At 42.8% G+C, this 20,294-nt stretch overlaps 1 protein-coding gene across 1 annotated transcript in view; it reads left to right on the forward strand.

The window, feature by feature from the left end:
• The first annotated feature begins 7,880 nt into the window (after positions 1-7,880).
• VNN1 (vanin 1) overlaps positions 7,881-20,294 on the forward strand; it is a 37,124-nt gene continuing 24,710 nt past the window's right edge. The window contains exons 1-2 of the mRNA XM_030198468.1: positions 7,881-8,167; positions 15,066-15,196. Coding sequence (XP_030054328.1) covers positions 7,955-8,167; positions 15,066-15,196 — 344 coding nt within the window. The 5' untranslated portion in view covers positions 7,881-7,954. The remainder of the gene's footprint in view (positions 8,168-15,065; positions 15,197-20,294) is intronic.

The following is a 20,294-nucleotide window of genomic DNA, read 5'->3' on the forward strand; positions in this document are numbered from 1 at the left end:
CGGCATCGATGCTTAACGGGTGCTGAATCCTTCGGAGCTCTTGGTACCGTGACGGGAAGGCGACCGATGATGATGCTTCTTCGCCTTTGCTCAAAGCACTTCACCGGTACCTCCCGGTACCGAAGAGGAGGACGTTGAATCCAAACGCCTCCTCGGGGCCGGGTCCGAAACAGGTCGACCCCGGGGGGCCTGTACCACGGGAACCCTAGAGGCAGGCAGAGACCTACTTGAGGGCTCACTGCTACCAGCAGGGGAATGGACAGCCCTCACCTGCGCTCCAGATGGTGATGCACCCTCCGACGACATCGATACTGTCGATGACCTCAGTACCGCAGGTGTTGAGGTACTGGATGAGGCTCCGAACAAAAGGTTCCACTGAGCCAATCTCGCTGCCTGGGTCCTCTTCTTCAGCTGAAGACAAAGAATGCAGGCTTGGGGACGATGGTCAGCCCCCAGACACTGAAGACACGAAACGTGCCTATCAGTGAGCAAAATCGCCCGGCTGCACCACATGCACTTTTTGAAGCCGCTGGCAGGCTTTGATGACATGGGCGGAAAAATTGCGCAGGCGAAATCAAAATTTGCGATGATGCCAAACAGAGCACCAAGAAAAAAGGAAAAAACCCGTACGGGTGGCCAAAAAGGCTGCTTCCGACGAACGAAAAGAAACTTAACGGGAAAAAACTAAGAACAAGAGGAAAAGTTTTTTTTTAACAATAACACGAATGGAGAAGTTCAAGAACACTTTCCGAAGAGGATAAAAGGCGGCAAAAACGCGCGAGGCGTCTCCTTGAGGCACAGAACCACCGTAAACAGCCATTCAGAGCCGTGGAAAAAAAGAAGACTGAAGGGCACGCGCTCGTTTCGGGCGGGAAGACAGTCACGCATGCGCGTCATGCATGCGCACGTGAGGACTAGAAAACTTTGTTGCTAGGGAAGATCACCGATGCTGGGGCTGCCGTTGGACGTCACCCACATGTGAGAACAAGCAGCCTGTTTGTCCTCGGAGAAATATAGATAAACTGAGAGCTTGTTGGTTAACAGGTCACTTGTCCAGGCCTTCAGTGATACCCTATTTTTTGGAGGCCGGGTAACCCTGTGTGATTTATTTTCTTATTTGGGAGTAGTTTTGGATATGCAGTTGCGATTTGAACAGTAGATATCGTGAGTGATTCGCTCAGGGTGCTATGCTTTACATAGGTTGTGGAAGGTTTGCCCTTATTTTGATGATGCAACCTTGAACCTGTTTATACACTCCCTAGTCATTTAAAATAGTAATGTAGTCAAATTGGAATTGCCTATTATCTCCTTAAACAATTGCATACTTTGCAAAATGCTGGTATTAGATTATTAGTAGGGATAGGGTGGAGAGAACAAGTTATGCCTTTATATGTCGGTTACCATTGGCTCTGCATGGAGTTCAGAACTTTGTATAAAATTTTGATATTGACTTATAAAATATATGAAGGACACCCACTTTCTTGGTTCCATTGATTCAGTTTTACAATCCACAGCGGACTTTGCGTTCCGTGGATTCTATTTTACTGGCTTTTCCTAGGACGCAGCAAGCACACCTCTCTGTAATGTGAGGCAGTGCCTATTATTGGTGTGCACCTTATTTGTGGCATCAGTTATCATATTCTTTGTGGATTGAGACTTCTTTGAGTTAATTTAAATCAAAATTGAAATCCTATTATTTCTCGCAAGCCTTTGGATCTTGCGGTTAACCTGGGTCATATCTGAGAAGACTTGCAGAATGCTGGTAGTTGGGTTAAGTGGAATAGGGAAGATTTGTTTGTCCTGTGTGAGTGGTGTGAGTGTGTCTTTCCTTTACTGATTTGCTTTCTCTTCTGATTAATTTTTTTGGATTGAAACCACTCTGGTCTTATGAAGAATGGTATCCCTTGCATCAGCCCTATTTTCACTAAAAGATTGTCATTAGCTTTCCAGGTGGGAAGATGCCCTTTTAATCTCTTAGATAAAGTTATGTGGTTCCTGAGTTAGTCCATTTTATTAAGGAAATTAAAACAAAACAGAAGAAAAGGTGATAACTTTTAAAAGTGATAATACATTTTTTTGACTAGGTTTCAAAAAGTTAAAACTTCCTTCCTCATGTCAGGTCAATATGAGCAAACGACAGTGTTAAAATATATGAGTAAATCATAAAAGCATTCCAATGACATTCTTAAGGAGAAAGGGATAGAGGAGGGAGAGATGAATGTGTGATCCCAAGGTGACAAAGAAGAATTTTATGGTTTATAATGTGGTAGGAAACCCAGAAGGTTGATGCTGACAGCACTAGCCATCTCGGCTCTATCTGCTCTTTTGATGGGACAGTGTATAGGACTGAACAGCTCCATTCACAGGCTTGGGGACTCTTGGAAAATGTTCCCAGCCCCTCCATCTGGGTGATATTATCAAGTCATGATTCCTCCCTCTGACTGGCATTACTTGAGTGGTGATGGCCCATAGAAGTTATGAGCCTATTAAAGAACCTGAGGAGAGCTCTGTGGAGGTAAGTTATTTGGGTTGCTGGCAATACTGCCTAGATCCATACGTTGAATTAGGTGGTATATCAAACATGCAATAAACATAAGCATAAACCCATAATGATGGGATTTGGACATTATAAGAGATGCTGGGGAGTGCCTGTAAAGGAGTCTTAATGCACAATCTATTGTTAATGAGCTCAAGTTCATTAATGATTTCAATGAGTAAGAATATCTGGTTATTGCCAGTCATAGAAACCTGGACTACTTGTGAAAGGATGTTTTAGTCTCTCAATATTGTTCTGATGACTGAATTTTTTTCTGGTGAAAAGGGTAGGTAAGTGAGTTGGTGGGGGTGGGGGTGGGGGGGGGGGAGTAGCTGTATATGTTATACAATTTGGAAATTTGGAATCATGAGATGGTAGTTGTACCAAAGGGGATGGAAGCTTTGTTGAGTTATATTAATTGGCAAGGGCAAGGATTATTATCAGTTATGTTCTCCCCCCCCCTACCCCCACCCCTTTGGGGAAAATGCAGAGTATATGGGATCAAGTGTTGGATATGTTAGGAGATTTGGTTTTACATTTTTACCTCTTAGTGGATTGTGTGATTTTAATATGCAAGTGGATGTGAAAGGTGCAAATGTTTGTAATTTTTTGAGAAGGATAGCAGATTTGGCCTTATGTATGTAGGGCTGCCAACTCAATAGGCTGGGTATGTTTTAGGTTTGTTGTTTTGTTCTGATGTTGAGAGAGAGAGAGAGAATTTTAATTTTGATATAATGGAGGTGTGTCCCTTTTCTGATCTAATTCTTTATCTGTTTTATTAGATTTGGCAGGAAAAATGTGTGCAAAGAAGGAACAAGGGCAGGGGAGAAGTGGGTTAACTTGAGAGAAGGTTGAGATAAAAAGGTTGAATGTGGGGTTAAGTGAAAAGGTATTTTTAGATGAATAATAAAATCTCTGAATAAATGGGTATACAACTGAAGTGAGGGGCTAGAATTGACTTTGAAAAAGATCACCCTTAAGTGAAAACAGAAGAGAGATGGACATTACAGCATTAAATCTTGAAAGCATTAAAAAAAAAACCCTTTGCATAAGCAAGAACAGGAATGGGTGGGAAACCCTAAAGTTATAGGTAGGAAAAATGGAGAAAATTGGCTAAACATTGACTTCAAATTTTGAAGGCTAAGAAAGCTTTTTATAGCACATCTATCTCCTCAGCTGCCAATTGTACAAAACAGAACTGTGAATTACACAACAAAACAAATCTTATCTTCAAAAGGCAGCTGCCAGTTTCTCACAGGAGACTGCTAGTGGAATTGGTTATTGCAGAAGGAAAAATCCAAGACTGAGATAGGGATTAGTGGAAATGTTCTAAGTTGGATTAAAGGCTTTCTTTCCTCTAGATCTTATCAAGTAAGCACCAACTCAGTTTTATCACCTCCGTGGAAAGCAGACTGTGGAGTCCCGCAAGGTTCGCTTCTATCTCCCACACTCTTCAACATAATGGTGATCCCATTGGCCAAGACCTTATCTAACCTAGGTGTTAACCCATTCATTTACGCAGATGATGTAACAATTTATATTCCCTTTAGATACAATTTGACCAAGATCTCTACTGAAATTAACCATGGCCTGAACATTATGCACTTGTGGGCATCCTCTTTTTTCAACTTAAACTTAATGCTGAAAAAACACATTGCCTTATCCTATCATCTCAACACAATAAGTTTAAACCTTCAATCTTAATAACTCCCAACCTTACCCTTCCCATCTTAGAGACCCTAAAAATACTGGGAGTTACCCTTGACCGCAACCTTTCACTTGACAGTCACATAAATTCCACTACTAAGAAAATGTTCTTCTCGATGTGGAAACTTAAACGGAAAAAACCTTTTTTTCCCCGAGAGAAGTATTTTGTCAGCTAATACAGTCAATTGTATTATGTCACCTGGATTACTGCAATGGAGTTTATGCAGGATGTAAAGAACAACTCATTAAGAAACTTCAGACCGCCCAAAACACAGCGGCCAGATTAATCTTTGGCAAATCAAAATTTGAAAGTGCTAAACCCCTTCGAGAAAAACTACACTGGCTTCCTGTCAAGGATCGTATCACCTTTAAAATATGTTCACTAGTGCATAAAATTCTTTATGGTGAAGTCCCAGGCTATATGACTAAATTAATCACCCTTCCACCCAGGAATGCATCAAGATTCTCCCGTTCTTACCTAAACCTTCATTATCCAAGCTGCAATGGACTCAAATACAAGTCCACATATGCCTCATCCTTCTCCTTTATTAGCTCACAACTATGGAATGATCTTCTGAAAGCAATAAAAACCAACCAAAATCACTACATTTTAGGAAATCTGTAAAGACCATCTTATATGGAAAAGCCTACCCTAATGACTCATCTTGTGTCTCCACCCCCTGGAAACAAATCAATTTAATGACACTTTTTGGACATATTCACTCTTCCCTCCTTTCCCCCCGTCTTCCTTATTCCTTTTTTTTCTTTCCCCATCCTCTTCACTATTTTCTATTTAGTTTTTATCTTGTATTAGTTTAATTTACCGGATCGGCTTTTGCCTTTGAGGTACGATGTAAGTCACATTGAGCCTGATGCACTTGGGAAAATGTGGGGATGTAAATGTGATAAATAATTTTTTATTTTTATTGATTTTTACAAATTCCACAAAAGAAAATACACATTATATTAAAAGCTACAAACATCTTACCAAAAATGGAAGGAAAAAATTATATAATATATACCACATCATGGAGAGCTGAACTTAACCATGTGAGCTAGGAATCCTATTATTCAATTTTACAATGAGAGTAACAGAAACCTCCCGTCCATACCCATCACTAACTGTTCACTACTTATTCATCAAGAAACCTTCCAGTTGAGCAGGGTCACTATACACATGGGGCCCAATATTCAAAGGGGCCCTTTTACTAAGCCACGGTAAAAAGTGGCCTGCAGTAATGTAGGCGCATGTATTGTGCACGCAGCGGGCCAGTTTTTACCGTATCTACTATAGAAAACATTTTTTTTTTTTTTAAATCATTTATTTATAATTTTTTCATTTTACAAGGATCACTTGCAAAACAGTAAAACAGAGATGATTGTACATTAAAACAATATTAGAAGAAAAAAACAATCTCAACAAGATAAATGGATTTTATACAATCTTTCTCTTTCTTAGACCACAAAATAAATAGGGAGAGTGAAACAAGACAAGGAGATCAATTTAAGCAACAGCAAACAAAGAAAACGTGGTATTAACCCGATTATCCCGCTATTATTTATCTAAATCATTATTCCACATTGATCATCTGGTTGGTTTCTTCAAGACCATAACAGTGCATAGTCCATCAGTTTCATTGGAAACATACTTATTGTCCAATATTAGTGAAAGTAATACACCTGATTTCATTTTTTTTCCCTTTTAAAACCAGAAATTGTTTAACAATACAAACCCTTGAATCTCCAATCCAATTCCCGCTGATTAAAGTAATCCCAGTTTCACAGGCTTCACTCCTTTTGAATTAATATATTAAGAGGAATCATTTCAGAGGAAAAAAAAAAACATTAGGAGTCATACCCGGAACTCTGGGAAAACAACAATCTCGATATTAATCATCTACAACAATATTCATTTTGTTCACATTTTTTCTGGTCTTTTATCATTTTCAAATCTTAACCGTTTCCTACTTCAGTAGAACTTCATTTGCTGTATATTCTCAAAGGATTCGATTAGATTATCCATGTGGCTCATTAACAAGACTATATCTGAAGCAAAGTCATTCTCTACCACCGTCAGGAGAAAACATTTTTTTTTTTTTTTTTTAATGGGATGAGAAAAGGGCCTCCAGTAAAAATGAAACTAGCATGCACCCAAAACCAGCCTGAGCTCTTAACACCACTCATTGATCTAGTGGTAAAGACTTGTGCTCTACACGCATGCCAAGTGCCGATTACTGTTGGAACCGGTGCGTGCAGGAGGAAATAAATAATTCATCCATGCATTATGGGCGCGTGCCAAATCTGAAATTACCGCCAGGAAGGTACGCTGGTCTGGCGGTGTATGGTGTACAGCACTGCGTATGCCTTGTAGCGCTATAGAAATGTTAAATAGTAGTAGTAGTAGTAGTCTCATTTGGGCATGCGCCGCACATGCATAGAGCCTACCATGGCTTAGTAAAAGGGCCCCAAAGTAATTTAAGTGGGCAGGAGAGGCTTCAGCCTGCTTAAATCGCCTGGGGCTGCCCAACTGCCAATATTCAGAAGCACTTAACCATACAGTGCTATTGAATATTAGCTCTGACCAGGGGCGTAGCCAGACATTGGCGGGAGGGGGGTTCAGAGCCCGAGGTGAGGAGGTACATTTTAGCCCCCCCCCCCCCCCCCCCCGCTGCCACCACCAACTTTGACCCCCCCTGCCGACAACCCTCTCGACCCCCCCTCCCGCCGCCAACCCTCTCTCGCTGTCACCATTGGCTACCTTTGCTGGTGGGGGACCCCAACCCTCGCCAGCCGAGGGCCTCTTCTTCCTTCATTCTGTTTCTGAGTCTGACGTCCTGCACGTCAGACTCAGAAAGAAAACGAAGGAAGAAGACGACCTCGGCTGGCGGGGGTGGGGTCCCCTGCCAGCAAAGGTAGGCGACAGCGACAGCGGATTGACGGCGGGAGGGGGTCAAGAGGGTCGTTGGCAGGGGGGTCCAGGGCCAAATCTACAGGGGCCCAGGCCCCCGTGGCCCCATGTAGCTACGCCCCTGGCTCTGACTATCCATAAAAAAAAAAAAATTGGTAGGTCAGAGGCAGTACAGCGGATGGCATTGGAGAGGAGCTGGCGGTTATGTGAATGCCGGCTATATTCAATTCTGGGAACCACACAGCCAACCCAGCCAAGTTAGAACAGCTAAATAGGCCAGGTAACTATGCATGTCACAGCACTGAATATTGATCGGCACCTGCATAACTTTTTAAAAGTCTGGAGATCCCCCTCCCGCCCTCTGAAGCGTCCCCCTCCTTCCTCTCCCCCTCTCCCCAGTGCAGATAACCCCCCCCCCCATGCCTACATTCCATCACTGGTGGTCCAGTGGGGGCAGGAGTGAGTCCTTGTGGCTACCTAAAAAAATGGCTGTCACAACCTCTCACAGCAGCTTGCAGTTTTTGACATGCTCTGACGGAGTGAAATGCTCACAAACTGTCAACAGCCACTCTCATGTATACAGTTAGCATATTCAGTGATAGGAATTTGCACAAAGCTTCCCATTCTCATGGATCCATTGCCTGAAATAGGGCACAGAGGAATTTTGAGTTTATGATGATCACATGGCATAACACTTAATAAAACCTAACGTGGAACTGATAACAGCTGGACTTTGTTCCACTAAGAATCAGGTTATATGAAAGCAGCGCACATTTATTTCTCAGTGACTGCACATTTCAGTCATGTTTTCCTTTCAGCTAAACTTTTGCCTTTTCATTTTCCTTCTATTAGTCTGTAGGACTAGTTCCTTGGATACTTATGTTGCTGCTGTGTATGAGCATGCTGTTATTTTACCACCTTTCACTGAAACTCCTGTTACTTCTGAAGAAGCCTTGATGCAGATGAACAAAAATATAGATATCTTGGAAAAAGCAGTCAGAGCAGCAGCACAAAAGGTAACGTCTGCTTGATTTTTTTCATATATTTGCACAAAAGTAAATTATTGCACCTAGAGGGCAGTGCGCTAACTTGAAAATTTATGTTGCAAAGGGAACTTCACAGAAAATTGCTTAAAATGCAAAAATCCCCAAATACGGAGTTTGTCATGAATTTTTATGTGTGAAATCCTAATTGTAAAAAACAGTGGAAACTTCACAATGTTGCAACAAAATATTACATTCATAGGGGCCCTTTTACTAAGCGGTGGAAAGCACTTGCGCATGCTTACTGCATGCTGAAAAAGCAGTGCTGCTGGACACGCTCAGGAGTTCCACAGTAGTTCTTGGATCACTGCATACCAATCCCCTACTAAGAACTTCAGAGTAGCCATACTGGGCCAGACCAATGGTCCATCTAGCCCAGTATCCTGTTTTCCAAACAGTGCCAAGCCAGGTCACAACTACCTGGCAGAAACCCAAATCGTGGCAACACTCCATACTACAAATCCCAGGGCAATCAGTTGCTTCCCATGTCTGTCTCAATAGCAGACTATGGACTTTTCCTCTAGGAATTTGTCCAAGCCTTTTTAAAATCCAGATACATTAACCACTGTTACCACATCCTCCAGCAAAGAGTTCCAGAGCTTAACTATTCTTTGAGTGAAAAAAATAATTTCCTCCTATTTGTTTTAAAAGTAGTTCTGTGTGTGTGTGTGTGGGGGGGGGGGGGGGGGGGGGGGGGGGGGGAGGTTCTTGAAGCCAAATTTAGGCTGTTAGGTAGAATGCTTAAGTCCAGATCCTCCAGGGCAGCATTTTTAGAGATGCTCCCCGTTCCACGCGCAGGACCCAAAAGGCAGGCAGAGCTCCGAAGTCTCAATGCGTGGTTGAGATGATAGTGCAGGGGATGAGGGATTTAGATTTGTTAGAAATTGGGTGACGTTCTGGGAAAGGGGGAGAATGTTCTGAAAGGATGGGCCCCACCTTAACTGGGATGCGACCAGGCTGCTGGCGTTAACTTTTAAAAAGGAGATAGAGCAGTGCACTGGTCCCCCCCACTACCCACAACTATACACCACTGCCATAGCCCTTACGGATGAAGGGGGCACCTAGATGTGGGTACAGTGGGTTTGTGGTGGGTTTTAGAGGGCTCGCTGTTTCCTCCGCAAACGTAACAGGTAGGGGGGGATGGGTCTGGGTCTGCCTGCCTGAAGTGCACCGCAGTACCCATTAAAACTGCTCCAGGGACCTGCATACTGCTGTCATGGACCTGAGTATGACATCTGAGGCTGGCATAGAGGCTGGCAAGTAATATTTTTAATCATGGTTTTTTGAGGGTGGGAGGGGGTTAGTGACCACTGGGGGAGTAAGGGGAGGTCATCCCCGATTCTCTGTGGTGGTCATCTGGTCATTTCGGGCACCTTTTTGTGCCTTGGTCGTAAGAAAAAAACGACCAGGTAAAGTCGTCCATGTGTTCGTCAGGGACGCCCTTGTTTCTTTTGATTATGGGCTGAGGACATCCAAGTGTTAGGCACGCCTAAGCCCTGCCTTCGCTACGCCTCCAATTCGCCCCCTTGAACTTTGGCCGTCACTGCGATGGAAAGCAGTTGCGGACGTCCAAAATCGACTTTTGATTATACCGATTTGGATGACCCTGTGAGAAGGACGTCCATCTTCCGATTTGTGTCAAAGGATGGGCATCCTTCTGTTTGGAAAATGAGCCTGCAAGGGAGCTTTAGTGTGGAGCAAGGAGACTAGAGGAGAAATGAAGGCAGATGGGAACATAGAAGTGAGAGTTCAAAGGAGAGCAGGAAACAAAGGAGGGGTGAGGCAGGTCCACAAGAAAGTGGGATAAAGGATAAAGAAAGGGATGAGTGAGGGAAGAAAGGGATGGGTGGAGGAGAAAATGTGTGAGAAAAAAAATAAGAGAAAGATTGTAGGAGAGAGGTGATAAAGTGGAGGAAGATACATATAATAGAGATGTAGTGAAATGGAAGAATTAAAGAAGGAAAGGATGAAAGATGTGGGAGAAATGAAGGAGGGACACAAAGGAGAGCTGAGAGAAAGAAGGGGGTGTATGTCTAAGGGCTCAGCTAGTGAACATTGAGGGAGAGCAGGCGTGCTGTGTGTGCAACGCAGGTGGGGAAAGATAATGTGTGATTTAAGAGGGAAGTGTGGTTTGTACGTGTGAATGAGGGATGAATGTATTGTACAACATAAGTTAGAAAAAAGAGGGAAGGGAACAGGAAAGAGTGTAGTAAATACTATGCGATGGAAGAAAGAAATAACCAAAGGAAAGAATACAAAAATGATAAAAAAGAAAGGACATAATGGGATCAAGACAATGAATAAAGGGGTAACAGGGCAGCAACATCTAGAAGAAAGCCTGAGAGAACTGAATGGATAAGAGGAATTAGAGGGGGAAAAGATTTAAATGATTGAAAATATACTGGGTAACATTCAGCTTGTGGCAGGCAGCATTTTTTTTGCAAGGCTGATGGTCGCAGAAGGAATTAAACCCTAGTATTTGGTGACAGGCCATATGTATGATAAGCAGTCAGTGAAAGTTTTCTGAGTACCGTTGATATGTGTTGCTCCTAGCTAGATAATTATCCATGTGTAGGTGGCACTGCTCGTTTTCTGGTCCTATGTACCGGGTTAGTTATCTGGGCATCTGCGCTGAATATTGATGTTACCTGGTAACTTCCAGGTCCACCCTGATTCTGTCCCTGGACTGTCCCAGCACTACCCAGATAGTGTTGTAGAAGTCAGACGTAATATCCAGCAGCACTATCTGGTAAAGTGTCCCTGAATTTTATGCCCTGACCTGATTAGCACTATTTGTTCGGGAAGGAGCCTGTCCTTTCTGGTTAAATAGCGCTGAATATGTAAATAATGACATATAAATACAAGAGTAAAGAAAACATGAAAGAGATCATCAGAAAGGAACAAGAAATAAAGACTGAAGATGAGAATAAATGAGAAAGAAGTATAAAAGTCTGAAAATATATCAGCTGCCCAAGAGTACAAGGCAGTGATGGCCTTAGGTTTGTCAGGGCTTGGGCATGAGAATCATTTAGCTCTCTTAGAGGTTTGGAGGCTCATTTTCAAAGCACATAGATTTACCAAGTTCCATAGGTTGCTATGGGGCTCATTTTCAAAAGAGAAAATCTAAAAAGTGGCATAAATATGCATTTGGACATTTTTCTCACAAAAATGTCCAAATTGATATTTTTGAACCCAATTTTTAGATGTTTTTCTTTGAAGTCCATCAGAGGTGTGTTCAAATCACAAGGGGGCATGTTAAGGGTGGGATCTGGGTGTTCCTAACACTTGGATATTTTTCTGCCATAATGGAACAAAACAAAAACATCCAGGGCTATAAGTTGGATGTTTTGGTCTAGACCTGTTTTATTAACGAATAAGCCACAAAAAAGTGCCCTAAATGACCAGATGACCACTGGAGGGAATCAAGGGTGACCTCTCCTTTCTCCCCCAGTGGTCACTAACCTCCTCCCACCCCCCAAAATGTGATAAAAACATTATTTACCAACCTCTATGCCAGCCTCAGATGTTATACTCAAGTCCATTAGAGCAGCATGCAGGTCCCTGGAGTAGTCTAGTGGTGGGTGCATTGCACTGTAGACAGGTGGACACCCTACCTGTTACACTTGTGGTGGAAACTTTGAGCCCTCTAAAACTCACCAGATACCCACTGTACCCACATATAGGTACCCCCTTCACCCATAAGGGCTATTGAAGTGTGTAATAGTGGGTTTAGTTTGGGTTTTGGAGGGCTCAGAAGACAAGATAAGGGAGCAATGGTAAGATGTATACCTGGGAGCATTTATTTGAAGTCCACTGCAGTGCCCCCTAACGTGCCCCACTGCTCTCCTGGGATGAATATGTGGCCAGTCTACTAAGATTGGTGGCTCCTCCTACATCCTGATGACTTGATTTTCTGTGTTTTTCACTTGGATATTTTTTTCAAAATGAGACCTAAATTATAAACGCACAGAGCACAAAAACATCTAGCAAAAAGCCCTTTAAAAAAAAAAAAAAAAAACAACGATAGACGTTTTCTGCTTTCAAAATGGTTATATTCCCCCACATGAATTTTGGATGTTTTTAGTAAAACATCCAAAGTTGGACTTAGACATCATATCGAAAATGCTCCTCTATGTAACTTTGTAAGTCTAATGGGATTGTTTACTAAAGCGTAGCTCAAGTTTATCTGCAGCAGGGCCAATAGGAATAAAATGGGCCCTGCTGCAGATAACTCAAGCTAAGCTTTAGTAAACAGAGGGGTAAGTGCTTTGGAAATGAGCACCTTAAGCAAATTTGATATTTATTAATATTTCAATTTCACTAAACATTATCCCTAAAACTGCAATGAAACATACATCCTGAATATTTTTAATATTCTTTAGAGGAATGTTAATTTTGGTTTGATGTCAGCAGGAGCTGCCGTCCTGAGTGACCACCTCCTTCCCTCTAAAGATGACTCTGTATATAAGTACTGGAAGGTGTATTGCTCACTCCTGTACTGCTGCTCTTCTTCCTCTGTGTTGCAGCACCAGTGGCCCCACTTCTAACTCAGCAGCTCCAACTAACCACTGGTAGTGCTCCTCCAACCCCTGATCTCCCCCCCCCCCCCCCCCCCCCCACAATGGTTCAGTGAGCTTCTGTTTCAATCTTGTTGGGCTTTGTGGTACAGAAAATTTATGCAGTTCAAACAAATTGAAAAGTGTGTACTTGTAGTGTGACAAAATGGCATATTTCCCCTTTCTCCATTCATGGTCTCAGGTATGTCTGTTCAGGGACTGGATGTGAAAAGACATGCTGAAGTGTGTATTATTAGGATGACAGGGGCTGTATGAGGTACATCTTTCAGTGTATATGTGCATGCATGTATTGTTTGTGTGCGTGTGTCTTTGAGCCTATGCATAGGAATGGACAGATAGACAAAATGATGGATGGAGCCTCCCCAATTGGCAATAGCGCTTTGGTGAATTGCAGCTAAAAAAAAGTCTTGTTGAATCCTGTGGGAGGAAGAAGAATGCCACCATAGGCTACATGGAGATGCTGTATTAGATGCTGGACCACCAGATTCTTCACCTGTTTGGTATTTTGGGCATGGGGAGGGGGCACTATTTCAACCCTCACCTCAAGCAGCAAATTCCCTTCAGCTGTCCCTGGGTGTATGCATGTCTGTGGGCAGGATAATATGTATCTGGACAGTGTGAGTTTTGGGCTCATTTTTGAAAGAGAAGGACGTTCATCTTTCGACATAAAACGGAAGATGGATGTCCTTCTCTCAGGGACATCCAAATCGGTATAATCGAAACCCGATTTTGGATATCTCTAGCGGATGTCCGTTGCAAGGACATCCAAAGTTCAAGGGGGCATGTCGGAAGCATAGCAAAGGTGGGACTTAGGCGTGCCTAACACTTGGGCGTCTTTGACCCATAAAAAAACCAAGGACGTCCCTGACGAACACTTGGACGTTTTCACCTGGACCTGTTTTTGTTACGAATAAGGCACAAAAAGGTGCCCAAAATGACCAGATGACCACCGGAGAGTATCAAGAATGACCTCCCCTTACACCCCCAGTGGTCACTAACCCTCTCCCACCCTCAGAAAACATGATTAAAAATATTACTTGCCAGCCTCTATGCCAGCCTCAGATGTCATACTCAGGTCTATGACAGCAATATGCAGGTCCCTGGAGCAGTTTTAGTGGGTACTGCAGTGCACTTCAGACAGGCGGACCCAGGCCCATACCCCCTACCTGTTACATGTGTGGAGGAAACAGCGAGCTCTCCAAAACTCACCACAAACCCACTGTACCCCCCTTCACCCGTAAGGGCTATGATAGTGTTGTACAGTTGTGGGTAGTGGGTTTTGGAGGGCTCAGCACACAAGGTAAGGGAGCTATGTTCCTGGGAGCATTTTATAAAGTCCACTGCAGGGCCCCCTAGGGTGCCTGGTTGGTGTCCTGGCATGTCAGGGGGACCAGGGCACTAGAAATGCTGGCTCCTCCCATGACCAAGTGGCTTGCATTTGGACGTTTTTGACATGGACGTCTTTGGTTTCGAAAATCACCAAAAGTCAGAAAATCCATGTCTAGGGACATCCAAATCTATGGAAGTCCACATTTAAGGATTTGGGCATTCCTGACGGCATTTTCAAAACGAAAGATGGACGTCCATCTTGTTTCGAAAATACGGATTTTGCCATTTTGTAAGGACGTCCAAATCGGAACTTGGATGTTCCTTTCGAAAATGTCCCTCTATATGTCTATAAGAGGGATGCTTGGTGCTATGGGATTGTGTCTGGATAAGGGGAGATATGTGGTACATGAAGGGTAGTATAGGCTGTGCGGTGAATAAGGAGGGTTGTAGACTATGTGGTGTGTGAGGAAAGGTCTGTGGTTTGTGGCAGATTGCAGGATATAGGCTCTGTGGTAGGTGGGTAAACTTATATAGGGTATTTGGTGGGTGGGTGGTAAGAGTACAAAGGGTATGTGGTAGGGATGGGGGTAAAACCTGTGTGGTAGGTAAAGGGGAGTGTAAGGTGTATGTTGAATGAGAAATAGTATGTGGAGGGTGTGGTTTTTGAGGCAGTCGAGTAGGATGCGTTGCTCAACCTGCAGCACAGAGAGACAGAGACAGATGGGCATATGGCTTGTGCTATTATATCTATCTATCTATCTTTATATATCTATCTTTATATATAGTACTATATATAAAGAGATAAGTTTTGCTTCACAATTTTACAATAGAGACACATTACACTTGCAAAATTTATCATGTTTGTGTTACGGCTCTAGGTCTTTCTGTGGGCCTATTGACTATAAACACTGTCATGTAGCATGAAAGCATCTATGAACAGGATTATCCATTTTATTGTATAATAGGGGGCACATATAATCGTGACACCAGAAGATGGAATTTATGGCTTTAATTTCAAAAGAGAAACTATTTTTCCATACCTGGAAGATATCCCAGATCCACAAGTCAACTGGATTCCGTGCACTGATCCCCAAAGGTATGAACTATGAAAAATAATTATGGTATAGTTGGATAATTTTCTAATGCATTTGCATAGGAAATGCATTGCTTTAGATACAGAACAGAGCTATGATTAAACTGCATGCCTGATATATGCATTCCCAAGAACAGGACTACAATGGAGTCTGCAGTTATTTATGTATTTACTGTTTATATATTAGACATCTCTTGATATACCGCTCAAAATAACAAACGTTACATCATACTGGTTTACAATATCCTAGCAATCAAAACAACCTACAGATAGACAAATGCAGAAGACAACAGACCAACCGATACAAAAGGAGAGGAATGAATAGCACAATAGACAACACCTTAGACAAAAACAAGCATCAGAAAACAAGGTCACCAGCAGAACCAAACAGGCAAACCTGGACCACCAAAATAGTCTGATCAAATAGCCAGGCCTTTAGACACCTTAAACTTAACAAAAAGAATGTTCTGTACTTAAAAGAGGAAGACAAAGATTCCACCTTCTAGGAGCCAAATAAGAAAAGGAACATTGTCTCAAAAACTCACAGGGAAGTGGAAAGTGATGGGATAACAAGTATATGGGCCTGCAAAGACTGTAGCAAGCGAGTGGGTTGATACAGCAACAGTAAAGTGTCCAAACACACCAGAATACCTGTAGACAAAACATGATAAGTAAAGCATAAGTATTTTAAAACATAGCCGACTAAGGGCTCCTTTTACTAAGCAGTGGTCAGCCCACGTGGGCTTACTGCTCGCTATAATGGAAGTACCGCCAAGCTACTGCAGCAGCCTGGTGGTATTCCCCCCCCCCCCCCCCCCCCCCCGCACCATCATTTCCGGCACAAGAAACATTTATTTATTTTTGTATTGCCAGACTGTACTCAGTGGTAATCGGGCAGTGCTACACGCTGCCCGGTTACTGCCAGGTTAGCATGGGAACCTTTACCACTACTTCGATGGTAGGTAAGGGCTCCCCCCCCCCGAAATACTTGCCACGTGGCCATTTCTTGCAGGAAAGCGAGACCTTCCCTTTTACCAGCTATGGTAAAAGGGGGCCTTGGCGCGTGTGTAAAACATGCACCGACGCTAGTGCCGGCCCCCTTTTGCCGCAGCTTGGTAAAAGGGGTCCTAAAAGCAGGCAACGAATGTTATTCCATCAGTAAAGGTGTAACATGATCAGTCGATCTGGCCTCGTAGCTATCCTGATTATGAGCATACTTTTGAAAATTTGAGCCTCTGTGCATAATTTAACTTTGAAAATTGTGCACTTCAAAAAAAACAGATGTAGCTTGCTTGCCTGGGGTAGTTTTCAAAGCAGAATTATATATATATATATATATACTTTCATTTTGAAAATCTGAGAAGTCTGCACATACTTTGTACCCATGTGCATAGGTGCCAAATTTTCAAAATGATTGGGGCTGCTAAACCCAATCAAAATTGCTCCTCCCTGGATGAAGTCAAACAGTTTGCTGAATATTGGGGGGTGCCCAGGCACCCACAGAGCTGGTTTCTATGCATTATGTGCATAGCTATAAAATCACCCCTGTAGTAATTTAGCACCGTAACACAATAGATGAAAGCAAATGAGAAATTAGAAAAAAAAAACATGGTGGAGGTGTCTAAAGGGAGGGCACTGGAGACAAAGGGGTCCTTTTATTGAGCTGCAGTAAGCATTAGTACATGCTTACCGCAGCTTTAAAAGGGCTTACCGCAGGGTGTGCTCAGGAGTTCTGTAGTAAGTCCCAAATGTGTGCGCATTACCCACATGCTAAATATCTTTTATTTTTTGGCCAAGGGGGCATGTCTGGAGGTAGAGAGTGAGCATTTCTGTACTAATCAGTATTCCCGCATGCTAACTGATTAGTACAGGATTAGCACATGAGCACTGCCTACTAAATAGGTGATGGTAAGTGCTCACAACCTAATTTTTGTTCATGGATGCACGCTAATGGCAACATTAGTGCAAGGTCATTAATTAGGTAAATAGAAAAATCAACCATTTTCTAGCCAGAGAAAAAGTGGCCTTAGCATGTGACAGTGAAAGGACACCAAAGGAAGGTGCAGTCAAACTCATTAAGATGATTTACATATCCAAGTTGAATTTTGGAGAACCCACTTACATTAGGGGCTCAAATTCATAAAATATAAAAGTACATGAATAAATACATACAATACTTTAAAATATAGTTAAAATAAAAAAATGTGCTAATATATGACTGTAAAGATTAACTCAATCTAATTTCATCTATAAAACAATCACGTCTTCTATCAACTGTTAAAAATTGTCTGGATTGTCCTATTAAAGAATTTTTATACGTATAAGCATTAATTACCTAGAGAAGTGGTTACTGTGTATTTTAGATATGACTGCATTAATATAAATTGTTTAAATATAAAACATTGTAAAAATATTTCATGTGTAATCGCTATGAAAATAAATATTTTATCATGCATGTCACAATCACAGTGGGCTAACAAGATTGGTAGGATGACATTACTACAGTACCTAAGAGTTAATCATTAAAATCTGTGTGCATAACATGTTTCAAATAATTAAAAGAATCGTTTAAATGGAGCACAAATTAAAAGAAACCAAAGGTGAGGAGGCTTAATTTTAAAGCATCCTGTGCGGGAAAAGCTGCTCAAAGTGTTATGGCACTGTGTAACATCAAAAGAGGTCAAGAGTTCAATTTCCATTGCTGGCACAGTAATTGACAATTGTATCTAACTGGCCAATACATTTCTAAAGGGGGAAGTTACTAAACTGTGGCAAAATTGTACTCTTGTGGTAAAGGAATAACATAACTTGTGATCAACCTCACAAGCTGAGTTACTCTACTTTTCAGAACTATGAGTCTGCTAATACAGGAGCAGATAACCAGCAGCCCACAGGATGAATGTGGCCATGAACTTCAGAACTATTGTTAGTAATGTGTAATTTATCTTTAAAATCAAGCATGGTACTGGAAGATTAGAGGGTGGCTAATGTAATGCTGATTTTTGAAAAGGGTTGCAGAGGTGATCCGGGAAATTATAGATCATTGAGCCTGACGTCGGTACTGGGCAAAGTGGTAGAGACTATTAAAAAGAATAAAATTACAGAGCATATACATAAGCATTGATTAATGTGACAAAACCAACAATCTACTACATTTCTTTGAAGGGGTGAAGAAACATGAGAATAAAGGTGAGCTGGTTGATATTGTGTATCTGGATTTTCAAAAGGCATTTGGCAAAGTACCTCATGAAAGAATCCTGAGGAATTAGAAGGTCATGGGATAGGAGGCAATGTCCTATTGTAGATAAAAACTGGTTAAAAGATATGAAATAGAGAGCAGGATTAAATGGTCAGTATTCTCAATGAAGGGTAGATGGTGGGGTTCCGCAGGGGTCTGTGCTGGGACCGCTGCTTTTTAACATATTTATAAACGATCTAGATATGGGAATAATTAGTGAGCTAATTAAGTGCCCCTTTTACCAAGCTGTGGCAAAAGGGGGCTGGCGTTGGTTTTGGCGCATGTTTTACATGCACACCAAGGCCCCCTTTTACCGCAGCTGGTAAAAGGGAAGTCTCACTTTTCTACAGGAAATGGCCATGCGGCAAGTAAAGAACTTGTTGCTTAGCCATTTTGGGGGAGAGTCCTTACCAACACCCATTGAGGTGGCGGTAAGGGCTCCGGCATTAACCTGGCAGTAACTGTTTTGGGATCTTGCCAGGTACTTGTGATTTGGATTGGCCACTTTTTGAAACAGGTTACTAGATTTGATAGACCTTCAGTCAGTCCCAGTATGGCAACGTTTATGTTCTTGTGTTCATCATTGAATTTTATACGGTTTGTGAGACCATGAGATGTATACACAGAAAAAGTCATTAACCAGTGTTTTGGCAGTTTGAAATACTGCATTTTGCAAATATTTTCAGAATAGCCACTGTAGACTGTTTCCATCATTTTTAGTTGAATTTGTAGTTATTTATTTATTTATCACAGAAGTTTTATGCAGCTCTGCATATTTCTGGTTTCAACACTGCCTAATGTTTCAGCCTGCCAGAGATAGCAGTGACCTTCATGCGGCTCTCTGTGTATAAAGATGTCCACCCCTGTGCTAACACATGGTCCGATGCTCCTCCGGAGCTAGGGTTACCATATTTGGTCCCCCCCCAAAAAAGGACACATGCCCCGCCCCGCCACACCCCCGCTCTGCCCCGCCTGCCCCCTTTAACACCCCACCCCGCCCCTATGACATATCACCCCACCCCTTTCCCGCCGTCACACCCTCTCTAAGGGTGTCCTATCCTCCCCTCCCCTTACCTTACTCTACTGCCCTGGTGGTCTAGTGACCTCTTCGGGGCAGGAAAGAGCCCCCTCTTTCCTGCCCGGAGTGCTGCCCTACATTCTGTTCCTCTTGCAATGCTGACGGTCCCGGCGCCGATTCAAAATGGCCACTGAGAGTTGAAGCGGCCTTGCTTCAACTCTCAGTGGCCATTTTGAATCGGTGCCGGGACCGTCAGCACTCAGAATTGCAAGGGGAACAGAATGCAGAGCAGTGCTCTGGGCAGGAAAGAAGGGGCTCTTTCCTGCCCCAAAGAGGTCACTAGACCACCAGGGCAGTAAAGTAAGCAAAGGGGAGGGGACTAAGATAGGACACCATTAGGCCCGCCCGCCAGCCTGTCCGTTTGTCCAGAAATCCAGACAAACGGGCAGGCTGGCAAAACTCGCCCAGTTGCCCAGCCATGTCCTCAAAAAGAGGACATGTCCGGGGTAAAACCGGACATATGGTAACCCTTTCCAGAGCTCTTCTTAAAAGGGCTGGCACTGTATATTAGAAGTGCAGTCTGTGTCCCCACCACCTCCTCAAGGATACATTAGGTATGCAGCATTCAAGCCCTGCCCCTACCCTATTGGTTTCTCTGGATCCCTCCCTGACAAAACCCTTCACCCTGCTTAGGCCTCTCATGCCTACTTCAGTTAATTGATGGTGGTCTAGGAGGTATGGGGAAGGAGCCAAAAGGAAGACTTTCTTGAGGAGTCCAGGAGAAGCCAACAGGAAGTAGAGGAGAAGCTTGAATGTTGTGTAGCACATACAGTACCAAATGAAAA

This window comes from Microcaecilia unicolor, chromosome 3 (genome assembly GCF_901765095.1).
Source record: "Microcaecilia unicolor chromosome 3, aMicUni1.1, whole genome shotgun sequence".
Classification (NCBI taxonomy): domain Eukaryota; kingdom Metazoa; phylum Chordata; class Amphibia; order Gymnophiona; family Siphonopidae; genus Microcaecilia; species Microcaecilia unicolor.